The 20352-nt window shown below is 39.7% G+C and overlaps 1 protein-coding gene across 1 annotated transcript in view; it reads left to right on the top strand.

Annotated features, from left to right (window-relative positions):
• The window catches only part of Cep112 (centrosomal protein 112), a 468121-nt gene that overhangs the window by 157945 nt on the left and 289824 nt on the right, over window positions 1–20352 (top strand). Inside the window, 1 exon segment of the mRNA XM_052196570.1 lies at window positions 11625–11732. Coding sequence (XP_052052530.1) covers window positions 11625–11732 — 108 coding nt within the window.

The raw sequence follows: 20352 nt of genomic DNA, 5'->3' as shown, positions 1-20352 counted from the left end.
TGGTTTAAGCCAATTTTGATTTCAACAACATATTGGCACTAAACCATTAATTATCTAGATGCACATTTTCATAAATATCTCGAGAAGGTAATTGCAGAACCTGAGAGGGAATATTGCCAACGAGTGGGAGCAGAGGGAAATGCAGTGTTCAGACTACAGCATAGTAGCATACAGCATAGTATACTCATGCAGTTGTAAACATTGACAGTTTTTTTTCTTTTTGCTTAATTTAGGTATTAACAGACCTAAATCTACAAATCTGCCTTTATAAAATACACAACTGGAATAAAATTAACCAAATGGGTACAGTTGGGGATGAGAGGAGAGAGGACACCACTGTGGACTATAATATGGCAGGTGGAGAGAAAGGAAAATAAAAAATTACTTGGTTACATTATAAGAGGCAGAAATTCAATTTATGATTTTTCTGCAGATACATGTTTTTCTTTTATTAATTTTCACTTACTGAAAATTTTAAGGACATATTTATAGTCACAGCTCATTCCACGTATTCTCCTTCTTCTACTTCACTCCATCCTAATCTTCTTCATCACCTAGATTAAGTTTCTTTAGACTCTCATGTCAGTACACATACACACACAACACACACACACACACACACACACAATTTTATGTTTGTATTTAAAGTCAAAGATCCATGAATGAAACATATATATTTGTTTTGCTGAGTCTGGCTTATTTCACTTATAAGACATTGGCCAGTTGTATCCATTCTCCAGCAAACAGCATTCAGTCTTCTGTTTTTTTGTTTGTTTTTGGTATTACAATTTTTTTTTTACAGTTTAGTCATTTTTTTACAGTTTAGTCTGAACACTGCCACTCCATCCTCCCACAGTTCCTCAGCTTACTCCTTCTTCCCCGTCTCCAAGAGAATGTCTTCCATCTCCAAGAGGATGTCTTCCCCCTCCACCCCTACCCCTCTACCAGTCCTTCCCATTCCCTGAGTCCTCAAGTCTCTTCAGAGTTAGGCTTGCATCTTCTTCCACTGAGGCCAGAGCAGGCAGTCCTCTGCTGTATGTGTGTGTGTGTGGGGGGGGGGGGGGACCTCAGACCAGCTCCTGTATGCTGCCTAGTTGGTGGCTCAGTGTCTGAGAGATCTTGGGGGTCCTAGTTAGTTGAGACTGCTGGTCTTCTTATGGGGTCACCTTCCTCCTCAGCTTCTTCCAGCCTTTCCCTAATTCAACGACAGGGGTCCCCGGCTTCGGCCCAGTGGTTAGGTATAAGTGTCTGCATCTATCTCAGTCAGATCCTTTTTGGGCCTCTCAGGGGATATCCATGCTAGACTCCTGACTGTAAGCACACCATAGCATCAGTAATAGTGTCAGGCCTTGGAGCCCCTTCTTGAGATGGATCCCAAGTTGGCCTGGTCACTCACTGGACTTCCTATCCCTCAGTCCTTTCATTTTTGTCCCTGCAGTTTTTTTTAGACAGGAACAATTCTGGGTCATAATTTTTGACTGTGAGATGGCAACCCCATCCTTCCATTTGATGTCCTGTCTTTCTACCAGAAATGGACTATAGAAGTTCCCTCTGCCCACTATAGGGCATTTCATCTAAGGTCCCTCCCTTTGAGTCCTGAGAGGACTCCCAGGTCTCTGGTACATTCTAGAGAGTACTCCCACCTCTCCCCCCACCCCACCCCACCACCAAGGTTGCATATTTCCATTCCTTCTGGTGGCCCTCAGGGCTTCTATCCTGTCTCCACCCCCATACCTGATCATGTTCCCCTTTTTTCCTTTCCCACCCAGATCCTTCCCTCCCTCTGTTTTCTTCTCCCTCCCAAGTGGGATTGAAGCATCCTCACTTGGGCCCTTTTCTGCAAGGTAACCCTTGAGTTCTGTGGGTTGTACTCTAGGTATTATGTAATTATTTTGTCTAATAGCCACTTATTAGTGAATAAATACCATGCATGTCCTTTTGGGTCTGAGTTAGCTCACTCAGGATGATATTTTCTAGTTCCATCCATTTGCCTGCAAAACTTATGATGGTCCTTGTTCTTAATAGTTGTATATTATTACATTGTGTAAATAAACATTTTCTGTATCTATTCATCCATTGTGGGGCATCTGGGTTATTTCTAGCTTCTGGCTATCACAGATAAGGCTGTTATGAACATAGTGGAGCAGTATGTGCCCCTGTTGCATGGTGGGGCATCTTTTGGGTATATGCCCAGGATAGCTGAATATTTAGTTATATCTATTTCCAATTTTCTGGGGAACCTCCAGATTGATTTACAGAGTCATTGTACCAGTTTGCAATCCTACCAGCAATGGAGGAGTGTTCCTCTTTCTCCACATCCTTGCCAACATGTGCTGTCACCTGATATTTTGATTTTATCCTTTCTGATTGGTGTAAGGTGGAATCTCAGGGTCAGTTTGATTTGCATTTCTCTTAAAGAAATGTTCAAAATCCTTAGTCATCAGGGAAATGCAAATCATTTCACCCCTCTTTACAGATGAACATGGCTCCTGTCTGTATACCACAGTTCTTTCTTCATCTTTCTGTTGACATACACTTTGACTTATTCTATAACTTAGCTCCTGTGGCCAGTGCTGCTCTCACCATGGATATGCTGGGTGTTCTTTGGTGTGTGTGTGTGTCTTGGAGTCTTTCAGGTATACACCCAGAATAGGAACCGGCCCATGTTGCAGTTCTTTATGTAGTCTACATTTTACTCTTTGTCAGATACAAGCTAGGAAGGACACCATCCCATTCTGTGTCTCCCTGGTTGGCCTCCTTTGCTCTGCAGAAGCCTTTTAATTTCATACAGTCCTGTTTGTCAACTTTTCACCTTCCTTCCTGCTCTGTTGAAGTCTTCATCAAGTTCTTGCCTGTGCCTACATGCTGAAATGTTTCTCCCTGGTTTCCTCAACACTTTCAGTTCTTAAATCACAGTCTTCCACCCATTTAGTTGACTTTCATGTGGGCTGAGAGCCTGGGGTGTAGTTTTATTTTTCTTCTACTTGTGGACATCTAGTTTTTCTGGCACCATTTGTTGATAAAGTTGTCAATTTTGTAATGTATGTTTTTGGTATATTTGCAAAGCTAGGTTGCTGGATCTGGGGGTCCTCGATCCTGTTCCACTTCTGTGTGTTTGTTTTTGTTACTTGCTGCATAGTGGTGTTTTTGAGAAGAGGCATTGTGGGTGTCGCACATCGCTCTCTTTTCTCAGGATTGCTCTGCCTATCTGTGGCCTTTTTGCTGCCATAAAGGACTTTAGGGTTTGTTTTCCGATGCGTGTGAATAATCTCATTGAAATTTTAATACAGTTTGTATTGAATCTGTGGTTTGCTTGTAGAAATATAGTCATTTTCACGATATTCTGTCCATTCATGAGAATGTGAGTTCTTCATCATGTCTTCATTTTCTTTCCTCATTGTTTTAAAATTTTCATTGTGGATATCTTTCACTTTGTTAGGTTTGCTCTCCAGTATTTTGTTTATTTTTAAGCTGTTGTGAGATTGATTTCTTTCTTGGTGAGCTCAGTTGGGGGGATAAAATATTGAACACCACTGCTGCTTTGCCAAAAGTTTTTATCAGTAATGTAACATTTATGGTGCATCTTTTTGGTCTTCTGTGTGTAGAACTGTATTGTCTGCAGGTATAGATGAACTTCGTCCTTGTTATTATTCAAGACATCTAGGATGGTGCTGAATAACAGTGGAAGAAGTGGACACCATCGTTCTATACCTGGTTTCATCAGAAATACTTTGTTTTTCCCTGATTGATATAATATTACCTATAGGTTTATTGTATATAGCCCTTATCATCATGAGACATGTGCCTCATATTAATTTCTAAATGACTTTCATTATGAACAGATGCATGATGATTTTTTAGAAATTATGGAGATGATCATGAGATTTTTTCTCTTTGATTCCTTTTATGTAATGTGTACATTTACTAATTTACATATTAGTTTATGACTCAGTAATTTACTGAGTCATCTTTATGATTAAATCCAAATTAATCAATTGTGAATGACCTTTTAAATGTGATAATTGAATTTGAAAAATTTTGCATTGTTATTCATCAGAGAGATGAACTTTTTATTCATTTTTAATGTGGCATGTATGCACGTATGTATGTGTCCTTATTTTGTTTGGGTAACAAGGTAATACCAGCTTGGCAAAATATATAGCAGAACTGAAAGCCCTGACAATAGTGTAATCTCAGGAACCATTATTGTTATTATAATTTAATTATTTCATTTTTAGGGTTATAATTGCATCATTTTCCCTTCCATTTCCTCTTTCCTCACAAAACCCTGCTTGCCCTCTTACTTAATTAATTTCATGGCCCCCTTTTAAATTGTTGTTCATATGTGTGTGTGCACATTTACATATATATATATATATATATATATATATATATATATATATATATATTCTGTTCCATCTAGTCAATGTTATTTGTGTGTATATGCACATTATTATTTTGTCATATGACATTTTATATTTTGAGAGTAAGTACTTATATAAATTATATATCCACACAATGCATTTCCATCATACTCATCTCCCATTCCTACCCTCCTGTTCTTTCTGGATCTTCCCCTTCACGTTGCCCTCCCAATTTCATTATTTCTTTGTCCCCATGTCTCACTCCCCCTCTTCTTCAGAACCCTCTGCATTCAATAAATACCCATAGATTTAGGGGTAAGTCCATCCACTGGAACATCATCAGTTCACAGAGACTGCACTCATAAAGGAAATGGGGTCTCCCTTTCCTAACAACACCAACTCTCATTAGGTTCTTAGCTGGAGGTTGGGGCTCATATCTACCATCCAGGATGGAATATTGACTGGCTTTATTTCAGGCAGGCAACCACAGCTGCTATGATCTCATTTATGCAGCAGCCTTGCCTTGTCCAAAAGATACTGTATTGCTGCAGTCTTCCCTGACTTATGACTGGTAGTTTTTCCACTCTTTTCTGCAATGTTACTTGAGCTTTGTGAAATCTAGGTCATGTGACATAGATTTCCATGTATAGGTGAGCTGTCCACCAACACTTGTTCTTTGACATTTGACCAGTTATGAGTCTCTTCATTAACTGCAGCCCACTATGCAAAGATGCTTATCTGATGAGGACTAAGAGCTGCACTAATCTATGGCTATAGAGTTACATAATTAGAAGATAATAGTTGTAGGCTTCACCTGGGGGTAGCCTCTGAGCTCTCCAGCTATAGGTTCTTGGTCAGATGAACAGTAATAACTATGAGTGTCCTCCTGTGGAGTGCACCAGAAAGCACTTGGCTGTCCCCATAACATACATGCCACTCTTGAGCTCATGGACATATCTTACCATGCCATCGAGTTCACAGCTGGCTCTGACTGTGGAAGGTTATTATTTTAATAACCTTACCCATACATGAGATAACCATCAAATGTGGATAGTTAGAGATGACAGGTAGCATTTGGAGATTTGCTTTTGGAAATACCATGTCTATTGTACCACTCCTTAGATCATCTCTGTTCTATCCTATGCCAGGCTCCAGTTTCCAACTCCACCACACCTGCCAGACCACCATAAGAGTCTACGTGCTTACCTTCTTTTCCTTGTGTCTCTGTGAGCTGAGTGAGCTCACACAGGGCCCTAAGTAGTTCATGCTTCTGGTATCCTTTGACTTTTTCACATTCCCTGTCTCCATGGCCTGCTTTCAAGAGAAGTGCTTGCCAAACCTGGGTTGCTGGGTGGGGATAATTCGCACTTTTGAATACTAATAGTGATGACACAAGCAGGATGTTTGTTTGGTTGTCTTTTGTTGAAGGAATGGTTTCTATTACATAGAGTTTCCAAGTAGAATCAGATTCCCGAGATAAGAAAGCACCATTTGTGTAAGTACTAAGGGATTCCATGTGGGATGGAATCCTTACAGCTAGCTTTTTCACACATCAATCAAGTGAGTCTTACTGCGGGAACTTGAATAAATGTTAAACAAAATGTTAAAAGATATATGGAGATATATGATAGATTATAAAAATAGTATGTGACTGGTGTAGATTAAATTCTACAAGAGAATAAAGCAGTAGATTTACCTGGGACTTATGTTTTTAATCTCTGTTTAGCCAGGCATATAAGTATTTATTTAGTTTTCTGCTACTCTTTTCTTTTTTTAATCTGTGTAGGTTTGTGGTGTGCTTGGATATGTACACAATTTGTGCATATATGTAGACATGAGTGTGCATGGGTGCGGAGGTTTGAGGTTGGTGTCAGAGGTCTACCTTAATGGCTCTGCCACCTTATTCATCGAGGCAGGCTCTGTCAATCAAATTGCAGCTTGCTGATATGGTTAGTTGTGCTAGCCAGCATCCTCTGGGGATCTTTTGTCTTATGCAGATTTAATCATGGGTGGGCCACCAGCTCCATCCGACATTTATTGAGGTTCTAAAGATACAAACTCTGCTCTTCAGACTAGGGTAAGCATGTCAATCACTGAGCCTTCTTCTGAGCCATACTTTCTGGCATTTGTACCTATCTGTTGACCGGTCTGTGTGTTTCAATGTTTTTATATAGCTATCTATGTATTTGTATCATAAAATACTTAAAAGACAATTTCTTAGCGCTGTTTTAAATATTTGGTAAATATGATAAAGTGTATTTCTGTTCTAAATTATATAACTTTGTAATTATACAACTTAGATTGTGCATGTTGTATTACTTATGATGTAATGGTGCACAGCACTTTATTGGAGAAAGACCAGTTACTTTTTATAACTGTAGTTGATGGAAAATGCTATGTGCTCATCCACTGTCCATTTTTCCTTTTTTCCTAGAACCCTCATTTAGGAACCAGGAGTCATCCATTAAAGACTTTTCTGTTATACAAAGTGGTGAATATTTAATGCACTTCAAAGGAATAAGATGCAAATAGGGCAATTATGTTGCTACTGACAGGAATTCAGGCTTGAAGAAGTTCAAGGGGGAAAGGGTTTGTTTTGGCTTACAGTTTGAGGAGCAGTCCATCACTGTGGGGAAGGCGTGGCAGCAGGCAGATAAATCATCTGATCACATTATGTCCACAGAATGCAGAGAAAGATGGCTGCTGCCTCTCAGCTTGCATTCTCCCTCTCTTCCTGTTTATTTAATCTGGGACCCCAGCCTGGGAGATGATTGTACCCACATTGGGGGTGGGTCTTCTCAGTCAGTTCCTGTACACTATCATTATAGACATGCACAGAAGTATGTCTTTTAGGTGATTCCAAGCCTATAACATTCACAATAAGGATAGATCATCATAGTCCTGCTTAAAAGAGAACTCTGAGAACTCTGAGCTAATTTATACCCTTCTTCCTTCTCTCCTTTCCTTCACCTTCTGCCCTCCTCTTCCCAGATGCCCAGAACTAAAGAGATCATTTTGCAACTGTCAGTGCAATGTTGAAATGCAGCAGCTGTGACCCTGACAGCTCTGACTGCCTGTAGATGGTTACTCTTGACCTTTCTTACATTGGGAAACAATTAAGTCCCACAGTACACTGCTGAAGCCCTGGGTACCTGGGTTTTCTCTAAAGTATTCCTTCCTTTGGTAAGAAATGAGTCTGAGGATCTTCTCAGGAAGATCCCAGTGCCCTTCACCACTTGTAGTTCTTACTTCTGTGTGCACCAAGCAGTGCAGAAATGCATGCAGTCCTCCTGCTCCTGGGTGGGCTGCCAGACTGTATGCTTGGTTTTGCTTTAAGCCAGAGATACACAATAAAGGAGCTCTTGCTTCCCTTTGGTTTTGTTTGAAGTGAATGGAATTTGGAATGATGATGTGTGAGGAAGCAGAATCCTTTGTAGTTATGGCAACTGAGAACTCTAGTTTTAGATAAGCTTTGTAAGGCTTGTTTTCTATTCTACTTAAATTGCAGAGGAAGAATGGAGTGGGGCTTGGCATTCTCGGTCAGTGTTAAAGTGAAATATATTTCAGTTTTACTTACTAGCCATTGTTATTTACTTTGGTTTTTCTTTATTTTTTATTGGCTACTTTATTTACATTTCAGATGTTATCCCCTTTTCCAGTTCCCCCTTCCCCCAAAACTCTATCCCATCTCTCCTCCCCTCCTTCTGTGAGGGTGTTTCCACTCCCACCTCCTCACCCTGGCATGCCCCTCACTGGGGCATCAAGCCTTCACAGGACCAAGGGCCTTTCCTCCCATTGATGCCTGGCAAGGTCATCTTCTGGTACATATGGGGCTGGAGCCATGAGTTCACTCTTTGGTTGGTGGTTTAGTCCCTGGGAGCTCTGGGGATTTGGGTTGGTTCATATTGTTGTTCTTCCTATGGGTTTGCAAACCCCTTCAGCTCATTCAGTCCTTTATCTAACTCCTCCACTGGGGACCCCGTGCTCAGTCCAATGGTTGGCTGTAAGCATCCACCTCTGTATTTCTCAGACTCTGGCAGAGCGTCTCAGAAGACAGTTATATTAGGCTCCTGTCAGCAAGTATTTCTTGGCCTCCACAATAGTGTCTGGGTTTGGTATCTGTATATGGATAAATCTCCAGGTGGGGGAGTCTCTAGATGGTCTTTCCTTCAGTCTCTGCTCCACACTTTGTCTCCATATTTCCTCCTAGGAGTATTTTGCTTCCCCTTCTAAGAAGGACTAAGGTATCCACACTTTGGTCTTCCTCCTTCTTGAGCTTCATGTGGTCTGTGAATTGCATCTTGGGTATTTGGAGCTTTTGGGCTAATATCCACTTATCAGTGAATGCATACCATGTATGTTCTTCTGGGTTACCTCACTCAGGATGATATTTTCTAGTTCTATTCATTTGCCTAAGAACGTCTTAAAATTTGTGTTTTTAAAGTCTTTTTTTGGTGTGTTTTAATTGTTTGCTATTCTAATTTCAGACAATATTGCTTACATATATAAAGTGCTAATTTTTATTTTATATCTTTACATATTTTTAATTTTAAAATTTATTTACTTTTAATATTCTGTCTGTACTGAAGTAATAATAAGCAAGAATCTGTGTCACATAATGTTTGTCTGAAAGCCACTAATCAGACTAGGTCTGCGCCGGTCTGCCCACTGATCAGACCAGGTCTGCCCTGGTCTGCCCTCTCGCACTCCTTGTCCCTTTCCTGTGTTTATTCTTTCACTCACTCATAAGAAAGCTTTTAGTTTCAAAATATGATGATTTCCTTATTTCTTCAGTTCACAAGCCACAGTCATGTGTTTATGGTACAATTCATATCTTTTGCTGCAGCAGGAGAATCACAGTTTTCACCACCTCCCTGCTCTGTGGGGATGCTTGATGGTTGTGAGTCAGCACTGTGGACTGCAGACCCTCCCAGTGCTGCAGATCACTAGAACTCACTCCTGGACAACATGGCCTAATGCTTTCCCCTCTCTGTGGTCTCAGGGAGCTGCCACTGTCCTTTCTGTTCCATGAGCTTGATGTTGTCAGATTCTAAACAAAGATGAGGACATGCATTGTCTTCCTGCGCCTGCTTACCTCATTTAACATGCTACTCTCCCGAGTTGTTGGGAATGCAAGGTGCCTTATTGTTTCAAGACTGAGTAGAATTCTGTTTTGCATGTGCTTTATACCACCCTGTGTGCATGCCTGTGAACATTTGGAGAGATATCCTATTTTGACTACTGTGGATGACTCTACAATAAACATAGGAGTGCAGATATCTCTTCAGCATCTCAATTTCAGTTTCCATGGGTATATGCACAGTTTTTGGATTACTAGATCAAGCAATAGCTCTGCTTTTAGTTGTTTAGAAAGATACATAGTTGTCTACAGCTACTGTGCTATTCCATTCCACCAACAGTGCCAGAAGTTCCTTTTATTCTGCTTTCTCCTCACCCCTGTCTTTATCTTTTAAGTAATTATCATTCTAACAGGTATAACATGCTAATTGTTGTTTTAATTTTTATTTATCTAATCATTGGTGATATTGAACATTTTTTTTCATGAATCTGTTGGCCATTTGGATGGATCATTTGAGATACATGTTCAAACCCTTTGCCTGCTTTTAAATTTCTGTATTCTCTTGCTGTTTTGATGTTGACCCTTTATGAAATATTCAGTGTCAGCTGAATTGTCATAGTAGCTGTAAAGAAGCTTTTGCTTTCATATCTTTGCTTTGTTGACGGTCCATTTTGTTGCTGTGTCAGTAAATCTTTGCAAAAACTAATGCCAAGAAGCTTTGCCCATATGTCTACTCCTAACCATATTACAGGGTCAGGTGCCATGTTTAAATCTTTCCTCTATTTTGAATTTTGTGTATATCGTGGGAAAGAATCCAGTTCCACCCTCCTCAGGTAGACAACCAATTTTCCAGATGCCATTTTCTGAAGAAATTTCTTTTTCTGTGATCCTGGCATGCATGTAGAAAATCACCTGACTATGGTTGCATGTTCATTTCACGTGCACATCCCAGTGGTCAGTGTGACTGATTTTATGCCAGTGCCGTGCCGTTCTGATTACTGTAGCTTCAATGTATATCTTGTGTTGGGTGGTACAACACAACCAACTTTGTTCTTCAGCTTTGTTCTTTTCTGCTCAAGATTGCTTAGGCTGTCGGGAGTCTTTTATGGTCCTTTGGAAATTTTAGGATTGTTATTATCCAATTCTGTGAGAATGATACTGGGACTTGGTAGGGATGCCACTGAATCTGTGGATTGCTGTGGTTGAGATGGACACTTAAAAAGTATTAATTATTCTATCCAGAGAGCACAGGGTGTCTTTGTATTGAATTATTTATATTGGTTTCTTTTATCAGCATTTTATATTTGATACATTCTTTAGCTGTTCATTTTAAGTTATAGCTAATCATTAGACTTTGTTATGAGTGGGATTTTTTTCTTAAATTCTTTGTTGCTGACATATATCAACATTCCTGCTGTTAGACTGCTGCTCTGCATTTGGCAGCTTTATTGAATTAATTAGTCCTAACAGTTGTTAGTGACCAGCTTAGGGGTTTCTATTTGTAAGATCAGAGTTGGTTTTACTTCTGTTCCTGGTTCCTCTCAGTATGCCCTTGCTCTGACCAGGACTTCCACGGTGTGGAGAAAAGGTTGAAAGTCGACAACCTTGTCTAGTGCCTCTCTTAGAGAAAGAACTGTCAACTTTCCACAGCTGAGTGTGATGCTAGTTTGGGTATTAACCTTATTATTGTGTTGAGATGCATTCTCTCTATGTCGAATTTGTCAAGAATTTCTAATGATAAAAATATTGATTTTTCAGCCACTGGTGGGAAAACACTCCTGTAATCTCAGTAATGGGAGCCTGAAGCAGGGGCACCTGGACATCCAGGCCAGCTTAGGCTAAATTTGGAAAAATCACATCTTAAGAGGAAAGAAAAAGACATTGAATTTTGTTTAATGCTTTTCTTTAAACTCTTGTGGTGATTACATAGACTTTTTCTCTTATTTCCTTAATGTGTGTTTTATTGTAGTTATAACATTAGAACTTAGTCAGATGTATAACAATTTTCATCTTTTCTTGAAATTCTCAAAGTATACTACAGTAGTCATCCATTCCATTTTCTTACCAGCCTTGCTTTATCACTGTTTGTTGGGGTATTTAAAGTTTGGGAATTTAAGAGATAGGCAAAATTTAAACTATGAAATGTAAGTTTTTAAAAATTTTATTTTGAACTTTCACAGATGGAAAAAGTGGAAGCAGACCTAACTAGATCCAAGTCTCTTCGTGAGAAACAGTCCAAGGAGTTTCTGTGGCAGCTGGAAGACGTCAAGCAGAGATATGAACAGCAGGTCAGGCTTTCATTTTCATGATACCAGTTAATTTTTAATATGAATATAACTCCTCTTTAATCATCTTTCTATCACAGAAATCTCTGTAAAATGTAAACATGATCATTATATTTTAAATATTTAAAATAATACATTGTATTGAAACCCAGGCAGAAGAGTTTTAATATTCTTCTGAAGGCTATCTTGATAGTTTGTTATTCTGAACATTTAATTGAAAACTTTATTGTAAGTCCTGACTCCTTCTATGCTTCTATCCTAGAATTACAGGCAGTACAGGATAGAACTGGCCCCACTGTGTACAGGCTCTGCTAGGAGCACTGCGCAGTGCTAGTAAGGAGGCAAGACTCCTTTGCCAATACACTCTAGATTTTGGTACACAGTCAACACATGAATAAAAGTTGAAGTGATGAAAAGTGAGTCAAGGATAGAAAAGGAATGTGCTGCAAGACGGCCCATCAGCAGGCAGGAGTCTGGTCCTCAGCCATGGATACATGAGATGGGTCATTCGGATCCGCGCTGAGAGTTCTCTGGAGCAGCTGCCAAGAGGCCTTGGAGGCATAGCATTCTAAGCAGGGAAACTAGTAAGTTACATGAACCTATGAAGAGATTGAGCTGGGGGGACAAAAGTGATGGTAAGCCCAGGCTAGACAAAACAAGGAGGGAAGGTTCCTAGCTGTGGGAGCAGGGGAATTAGACCCAATCTATGGTGGAAGGATTTTAGATTTTAAAAATCAAGTGTTCTTCTCTTTTTTAAAGTCTCCTAGAATATTTAACTACTATTAATTTTTTATTTATCTAATTTGCTTGTCCTTAACATTTGGAAAAGCATTAACTGGATTTGTAACTCAGGTTACTAAATTTATTTCTAAATATATTTGAATCTTTGAAATCTTAAAATAAGCATAATTTTTAAAATTCTACTTTAAGCTCTGTTAAGGAGGTACTATATCAAAACTAATTAGTCCCTCATGATCATTGGATTTTGTTTCCTCTACTAATGGATAGCAATTAGGGGTTTACTTGAATTCGGCAAAAATAACAGCCCTGATCTGCTCTGTGTCCTGAGGGTTGTTGTTTTAATCTTAATATATTAGTAAAAATAAATGCCTGGGTTAACTTTTTCATAGGGATGGTATAATCACATATGCGTTTTTAAAAAGTGCATGTGAATGAGTCTTTCCTGTTTAGAATCTGACAGTCCTGCTTTTTGTTCTGAACAGGCAGCTCTTGCCCACCTGTGAGAGCTAAGCTGTGGTCAAGGCTTTTTATCCGACTTTGCATCTTTCTAGTCTATATCATTTGTTGTTGCTGTTGTTATTTCTCTAGAACTATAGAATTTGAACAATAATTTTGTACCTTAAATCTGTTCTTTATTGAAAAATTGTCTCTTACAACTCTGTTATTGATGTAAATTTATATTAGTATAATATAATATTAATGTATTATTAATCCAAGTTGTGAAATGACCTGCTTAGAGTACCAGGCTAAATTGTGTACTAGAGTACTAAAAACAGTGACATAAGTGGACTGGATTAAGTAGGAGAGAGAAGAAGAACATCCCCTACAAAGTATTTATACATGTGTACAAAAAGTGTGTGTGCGTGCATGTGTACATGTGCATGGATGCCCTTATTTGTTTGCTTATATGATTGTGTGTATATCTGTGTCTTTGCAAAATTATTTGGAGCAATAGAAAGTTGCAAATGAAATAACACTAGATCTATCTGATGCAATACTATGTCAAAATATGCAAATATGCTATGTTGACAAGAGGAATAAACTACATTTTAGAACACCTTGTAGATTATCTTATTTGTGTAAAGTTAAAGGATATGTATCCACATCATGTAATTAGATATATAAATTCAGCAAAAAAATTTTGTAAGACTACACATTTCTATGGAGTGAACACAGCCTTGTAGGTTAGGAGTATAATAATTACATATTTTCCCATTATGCCCTAGGTAGTCCACTGAACTTGAAATTAACAAATCAGCATGGCCATTACATTGATATTAAAAACAGCAATGCTTCTATAAACTATGCTAAACTAAATTATACTATAGCAATGTTTCTATAAACTATAGAAAATTTAGAACATTTATATTATTTCACATTTTAAGTGATAAATTCAAACCCTCCCATCCTCCCAGAGAGAGAGAGAGAGAGAGAGAGAGAGAGAGAGAGAGAGAATGAATACAAATGAAAAGCTTAAGAGAGAAGATAAAGCATCAACAGGTTATTTTCAAGGTGCAAATTCTGTGTAATATGATATTTTCTTTCCTTTTTTTTTTTTGTTTTTTTGTTTTTTTGTTTTTTGTTTTTTTCCAAGACAGGGTTTCTCTGTATAGCCCTGGCTGTCCTGGAACTCACTCTGTAGATCAGGCTGGCCTCGAACTCAGAAATCCGCCTGCCTCTGCCTCCCAGAGTGTTGGGATTACAGGCGTGCGCCACCACCACCTGGCAATATGGTATTTTCTAACTGTAAGATTCAGTGAAAAAATTTTAATTGGATTTTTTTAAATTGCAAAATAGAAACATGACATAGCCAATTTCTGACTAATTTGCAATGGCATCTAAAAGTTATTCTGAGGCAAGCCCACTTAGTAATGTGCATTTCTACTGGAGTACCCCAATGAGTCATGAAGGACATTGTACTCCTAATGCTCTGAGAGAGGCTGCATGGGAAAATAACACTAACCACGGAGTACAGAATAGTATATTAAGATGTGGAGCATGGCTGGAGAGTGCTGACGAAAAGGGTGAGGAGAGTGCAGCACACACTCATGTCAGCGTCAGGACATGAAAAACTTGGAAATATTTTTAGCAGAAAATTTTATTGACCAGAAAAATATTTTCAGAAGTCAGTGCACAGATTTTTAGGTTTTTATGATGAAACCTTACCATGAGAAATGATAGCTCAGTAGTGACTGCTCATGTCAGCAGGAGCATGCCCAGAGCTAACCAGCTCAACAGCACTTGTTCTTCTTTGATCAGGTAGCCTGGTGGGTGCTCAGGGAGAGGGGGGTGGAGACAGTCTGTGTGCTTTTCATGAGCTACCTGACAAGGAGCAACATGAGAGTGAGAAACATCTCAGGTAAGTGACAACTCACAGAGCCATCTTTAAAGATCTGTGTTAAACTCAGCTGAGACAGTTAAGTGTCTAACTCACTAATAGTGATTTAGAATCAAGCTTCCTAACGTTGAGAACTCAGACAGGGAGTTAATATATAGCATTAAATCCTCAATTTTATGCAGCTTCAAATAGGCTGAATTAAGTAGATTACTTAGTGGGATTCAATATAAAATGTTGAGCTTTAGTTTATAATATCTGCTCTAAAAATTTGAGAATAAATAAGGGTAAAGATGATAGAAACAATCAGAGGCTAGGAGACCACAGTGACAAGGACACAAGGCAGTAGGCCAGGACCATGTAAATAGCTCTGAAACCTAGTCTATCTAATCTTTTGTCACATTAGGAGTAAAAATTTGGGTTATGTTTATGTAGTACACTGACAAACTTGAACATGTTCAAAGAGAGTTCCAGAATATAGCAAGGTCTGGAATTATGTCAGAGGGAACATTTAAAGGAATAAATTATCTCCCCAAGAAAGACAATAGTAAATAGGATTTAGTTTCTTCCATTTTTACTGTAGGCCCACAGTTGTCAGTGCCTCCTTTGGGCCAAGCTCTGCTCTCTCCATGTTCTGTCTTTATTTTCTCTGCATGCTCATTTTCACAGTGCTATGGTAAGGCAGGCATCTTTATGAATTTTCCCGTCTTCTAGGAGTAGAATGCAAGGCTTGTCCAGTCATATCACTGCTGTAGTTCCACACCATGAGTAGGTGTCAGATCAGAACTGGAACCTGAGCGGTTCTCAGAACTTCCACCCTAAACACTCTACAATGAAGTTCCAGGAGTAGAATTAGAACCACAAGGCCGATGGCAGCATGGGCAGTTGGAATTGTTTCAAGATGGCTCTCTACTGGAAAACTATCCAAATGTACACTGATAAGTCTATGAGACAGTATGTTTTCCAGTGTCAAGCATGTCAAATATCTGTTGTGACGATTATGAAGGTAGCTGTGCAATTGGGACCATCTCATTGTGAAGGTCCCTTCTATATTGAACATTGTGTGAGTTTCTGCTTGCTTGTTTGGTCTCAGCCTCTCCATGAGAGATGTAGACTTGTTGGTGCCATGATGAGCTCATTCCTTACATATCTGCCTTACCAGGTTTTCTCATGCACCACTTCTACCTACTTTCCCAGTTACCGTTCTACTGTCTTGTCTTACTTTTCTCCAAAGGTAAATACTTAGACATCATGACTGTAGCATCTCACAGGGCAGGGCAGGGTGGCCCCGGTGTGGTGAACACATAGGTTATGTGAGGCTCCTTACCTGCTTCCTGGAATGTTGGGTTCTCATGATTATTTCAACAGAAAGCACGTGGCTTTACTATTGAGGTAATATTCCAGTTAAAACAGACATAGGCGTTTTCTTTCTGCCTTGCAAAAATGAAAAGCTCTCACTACTTTCTAACGTGAATTGAACATTTTAAAGAAGTTTGCAGTCTACTTCTGACTGTGGCCTCAGACCCTGAAGGGTACTAGTCATCTTTGCTGCTGCTGGGAGGTTCTTTAGAAGCACTTCCCTAGTCAGTCCTTACATTTTATAAGGAAAGAACAGACATTAGAGGAAATGAGTGCCTTCTGGGTTAGGGTTAGGGTTAGGGTTAGGGTTAGGGTTAGGGTTAGGGGTTCCCTTCTCTGGGCTTGGTTTTTGAACTCCTCTCATTGTGAAAAGCATCTTACTGGGAGCTATAATAATTTTAGAAAAGCAAAAAACATTACCTTGGGCCAAATGTAGGCACAAAGTGTACAGATATGGAAAGAGAAACTTCAAACACATGGGATAAATACTCACAAATATCCTGCAAAGCCCAAGCTTGCATCGGGATTTCCTGCTCCTTTCCTGTCTAAGCCATTGGAACAGAAAGACAATTCTAATTGTCTTTTCACAGACTTCATTCATGTTGGAAACAAACAGTCAGCTAGGCACGCTAGGATTTCCTGAACCATGGAAATGTGTTTTTGGCAATTCTATCTTACCACTCTTTAATCTTCTATTTTATATCTTCCCTTTATACTACAAAGCTTTTAAAGAGAAATGTTGTTCAGCAGATAAACAAGTGGTCACAATTTTCAGGAAGATTAAGTGTTTATTGTTAGTGACTGTGAGAAACAAAAATGGGGCCATCCTCTAGCAAGGTCATGATTTGAATGATTTGAAACAAAGTTTCTTGGCAATAAACACAGTGGTGGAGACAAGCTGGCCATTCTGCAAGGCATGCAAATGGGAAGTTTTCAGTTAAGACAAGTTGGACATTGAAAGGGGCTGTTTAATCTACACTGAATAGATGGGGTGGGGGAGGGGAGAGAGGAAACAAAGAGAGGGACAGAGACAAAGAGACAGAGAGAGAGAGAGAGAGAGAGAGAGGGACAGAGAGGGAAGGAGGGAGGGAGAGGGAGGGAGGGAGGGAGGGAGGGAGGGAGGGAGGGAGGGAGGGAGGGAGAGGGAGAGGGAGGGAGAGAGATTGAGATCCATTCATTTAGCCAGTGGCCTTTGGTTATAGAAAGTTTAGGCGGGGCCTCATGCAGATTGAGTGGCTTGTCAGAGCAGAGGGACAGGGACCTTGCTGTAAGTGGAGAGAAAGGGGGTGGCATGGATGTGGCAGATGAACACACTTATGGTGTTTTGTCACTAGAAGAGTGTCTTCTTGAGAGAGGACAATCATATTTATTGAGACTAGAGAATTCAGGGGCAGAAGTGCTGATTTAACTGGATTACTCTGGTGGCAGCCAGAAGAATGTAAAGTCAGGAGGAAATGTTCCTTCATTATTGAGATCCTAGATGTGGTTAGTGATGAGGAATTTGTGAATCTCCCTAAAATCTTATTAAAATGTACTTTCATGCATTTTTTAGAATTCTAGATATGTATAATTTACTGTGCATTCTATATATAGTGTGTTGCTATTTTTCTCTTTTATTCACTTTATGCCTTTTGGAAAAGCAAAAAAAATTTTTTTTGAATTTTTTTTTTTTATTTCCAGTGCTGGGATGGAACCCAGGACTTCATGTATGCTAAGCAAGCGCTCCACTGCTGAGCTATATCCCCTGATCCACAGTCTATAATGAATAATTATTCTTCAGGAACGTATTGTTCTTACAGGCTGAAGGATAAGAACTCTATTTCTAGCCTTTAAGTTTTCAAAGTCAGAGATGCAAGTAGTGAGGCTACCGGGCCTTGGGTGTGTGGACAAGCCAAATTGTGGGTTTGGAGACACAGACTTTGTGAAAGGCAAAACATGCTGTCTTTCTTTTATTGTGTGTTGTTAAGGGATAGGGAGCAGCTGAAGTTTTCCCACCTAGATTAAAGAATGGTAAAAAGAATGTGAATTAGTGGGGCCAGGGCGAAGGCAGTGTCCAGAGTCTGGAATGTATGTTTCATTTTAGATGTAATTCATTTAACATTTCTCCCTGGATAGTAACTCTTTGTATTGTCTTGTTAGATTAAAGTATGAACTGGAGTCAATGGTTTCTCATTTATTAATTCTTGTTTATAGAGAAAATGCTTTCATTAATTATTGTTCTAAAGAATTATTATATGCCAGTGAAGAATTTTTTGATTTGAAATTTTATTGTCTTAAAATGAGGCAGTGACCATTGTTTTCAAAATCTGTAAATCTGGGTCTTGTGCTTGTCAGTGAAGGAAGAGCCCCTTGTACAGCCTGAGGTGAGGGAATTGTATTCTAGGCAGTTACCAGTGCTTTCTGGGGCTCAGACAGGTTGCTCTGTGGCTGCAGTGGTGTGAGCTAGGAAAGGCTCTGCAGCGGTGAAGTCAGAGGTCAGTCCTGCCTGGTGCTACAGCAGACTACATGGAGCTTAGAGTTCATTCCTAGTGTGATGAGAGACTATGGGAACATTTGAGCAAGATCTGCAGTCTATGGTTTTGTTTTGTTTTGTTTTTCAAGTGGTTTTGTGGCCCCTGTAGTGGAGGAAGCAGAGAGGTACATTTGGAGATGGTAGTGTTAGACTGATAAGAGACCACTCTCTTAGTTAGGGTTTCTATTGCTGTGATTAAAAACACCATGATGAAAAACAAAAAACAAACAAACAAACAAACAAAAAAACCCTTGAGGAGGGAAGGATTTATTTCAGCTTAGAGTTCTACACCATAGTCTTTCACTAAGGAAAGTCAGGGCGAGAAGTCAAATAGAACAGAAGCCTGGAACAGGAATGTTGCAGAGGCTGTGGAGGGGCTGCTTTCTGGCTTGCCTCTCATAGCTTGCTCAGCCTGCTTCCTCATAGAATCCAGTACTTCCTATTTAGGTGTAACACCACCTACAATAGACTGGGTCTTGCCCATCAATCACTAACCGTGAAAATGTCCTATATTCTAGTCTGATAGGAACATTTTATCAGAATGACTCTAGCTTGAATGAAGTTATCATAGTAACTAGCCAACATAACCACCATGGCTGGGACTATGGTAGAAATGGGAGGCAATGACAAGTGGTCATGGAGAACTAGGCCAGCAGGATTTGTCAATGCTTGTTGAATATAGATGGAACAAGATTGTTCCCACTGAACGACTGGAGGAACAGTTGTGCCAGATGCTGAAATAGGAGTATACAGACAAGAAGCCCCAAGTTTGAACCCAAGATCATGACAATAGTTATAAGTGGGAAAGAGGTAAAAGAAGACCCAAGATGTGATTGTATAAGGTTCACTCAAGGGTTTCTTCAAGGAAGGATGATGTCTTTTGTTTCAGGCCTCGCCAAGAGGGCCATTAGGTGGAAACTGAGACCTGTTAAATTTGGCAAGCAGATCTTTAGCCAACTAGTCCAGTTCTAGTTAAATGTGGGAACAAAGGCTGGATAGTATATGTGGAGAGAGAACAGGGTATGTGCAGTCCTTTTAAGGAACACAAGGAGAATAGAGAAATGAGGTAATAGCTACAGGTCTTCCTGGGTCAAGGGAAGACTTCAAACATTAAATAGATCCCAAACATATTTAGACGTGAGAATGATCCAAAAGAATGAAAAAATGATGTGCAGACAGTGATGGCTCACTTGTGTAAGTGACATTTTTATGTTCTAAGAGAGCGGGTGGAACCAGTGACTGGTAAGGAGTCACCTTATGCAGCAGCAGATCTGCCTAGCCACTCAAACTATAGGTAGGCACAGAACTCACAGGTGGACAGGTCAGTTGGGTGCTAAGAAAAGGCAAGTAGACAAGTAGAATTGTTTCATCTACATTTAGTTTGTGTGTGTGCATGTGCATGTGTATATGTATGTGTGCACATGTGCACTGTGTATATGCACGTGTGTGTGTTGTGCATGTGAAGGTCAGAAGTCAATCTCAGGTGTTGTTCCTCCTTTAGTACAGGATCTCTCACTAGTCTGAGCTCACCTATTAGCCCTGTCTGGTCAGCCAGCGAACACTGTAGATCCACCTGTTTCTGTCCTTTACCCTGGCACTAGGATTACCAGTCTTGTGATACAGTACCTGGCTTTTATTTACATGTTCTAAGAATGAAACTCAGGTGCTCATGCTTG

The sequence above is a fragment of the Apodemus sylvaticus genome, chromosome 10 (assembly GCF_947179515.1).
Source record: "Apodemus sylvaticus chromosome 10, mApoSyl1.1, whole genome shotgun sequence".
NCBI lineage: Eukaryota > Metazoa > Chordata > Mammalia > Rodentia > Muridae > Apodemus > Apodemus sylvaticus.
The sequence above is the reverse complement of the archived record's forward strand: the minus strand, read 5'-3'. Positions and strand labels throughout refer to the sequence as shown.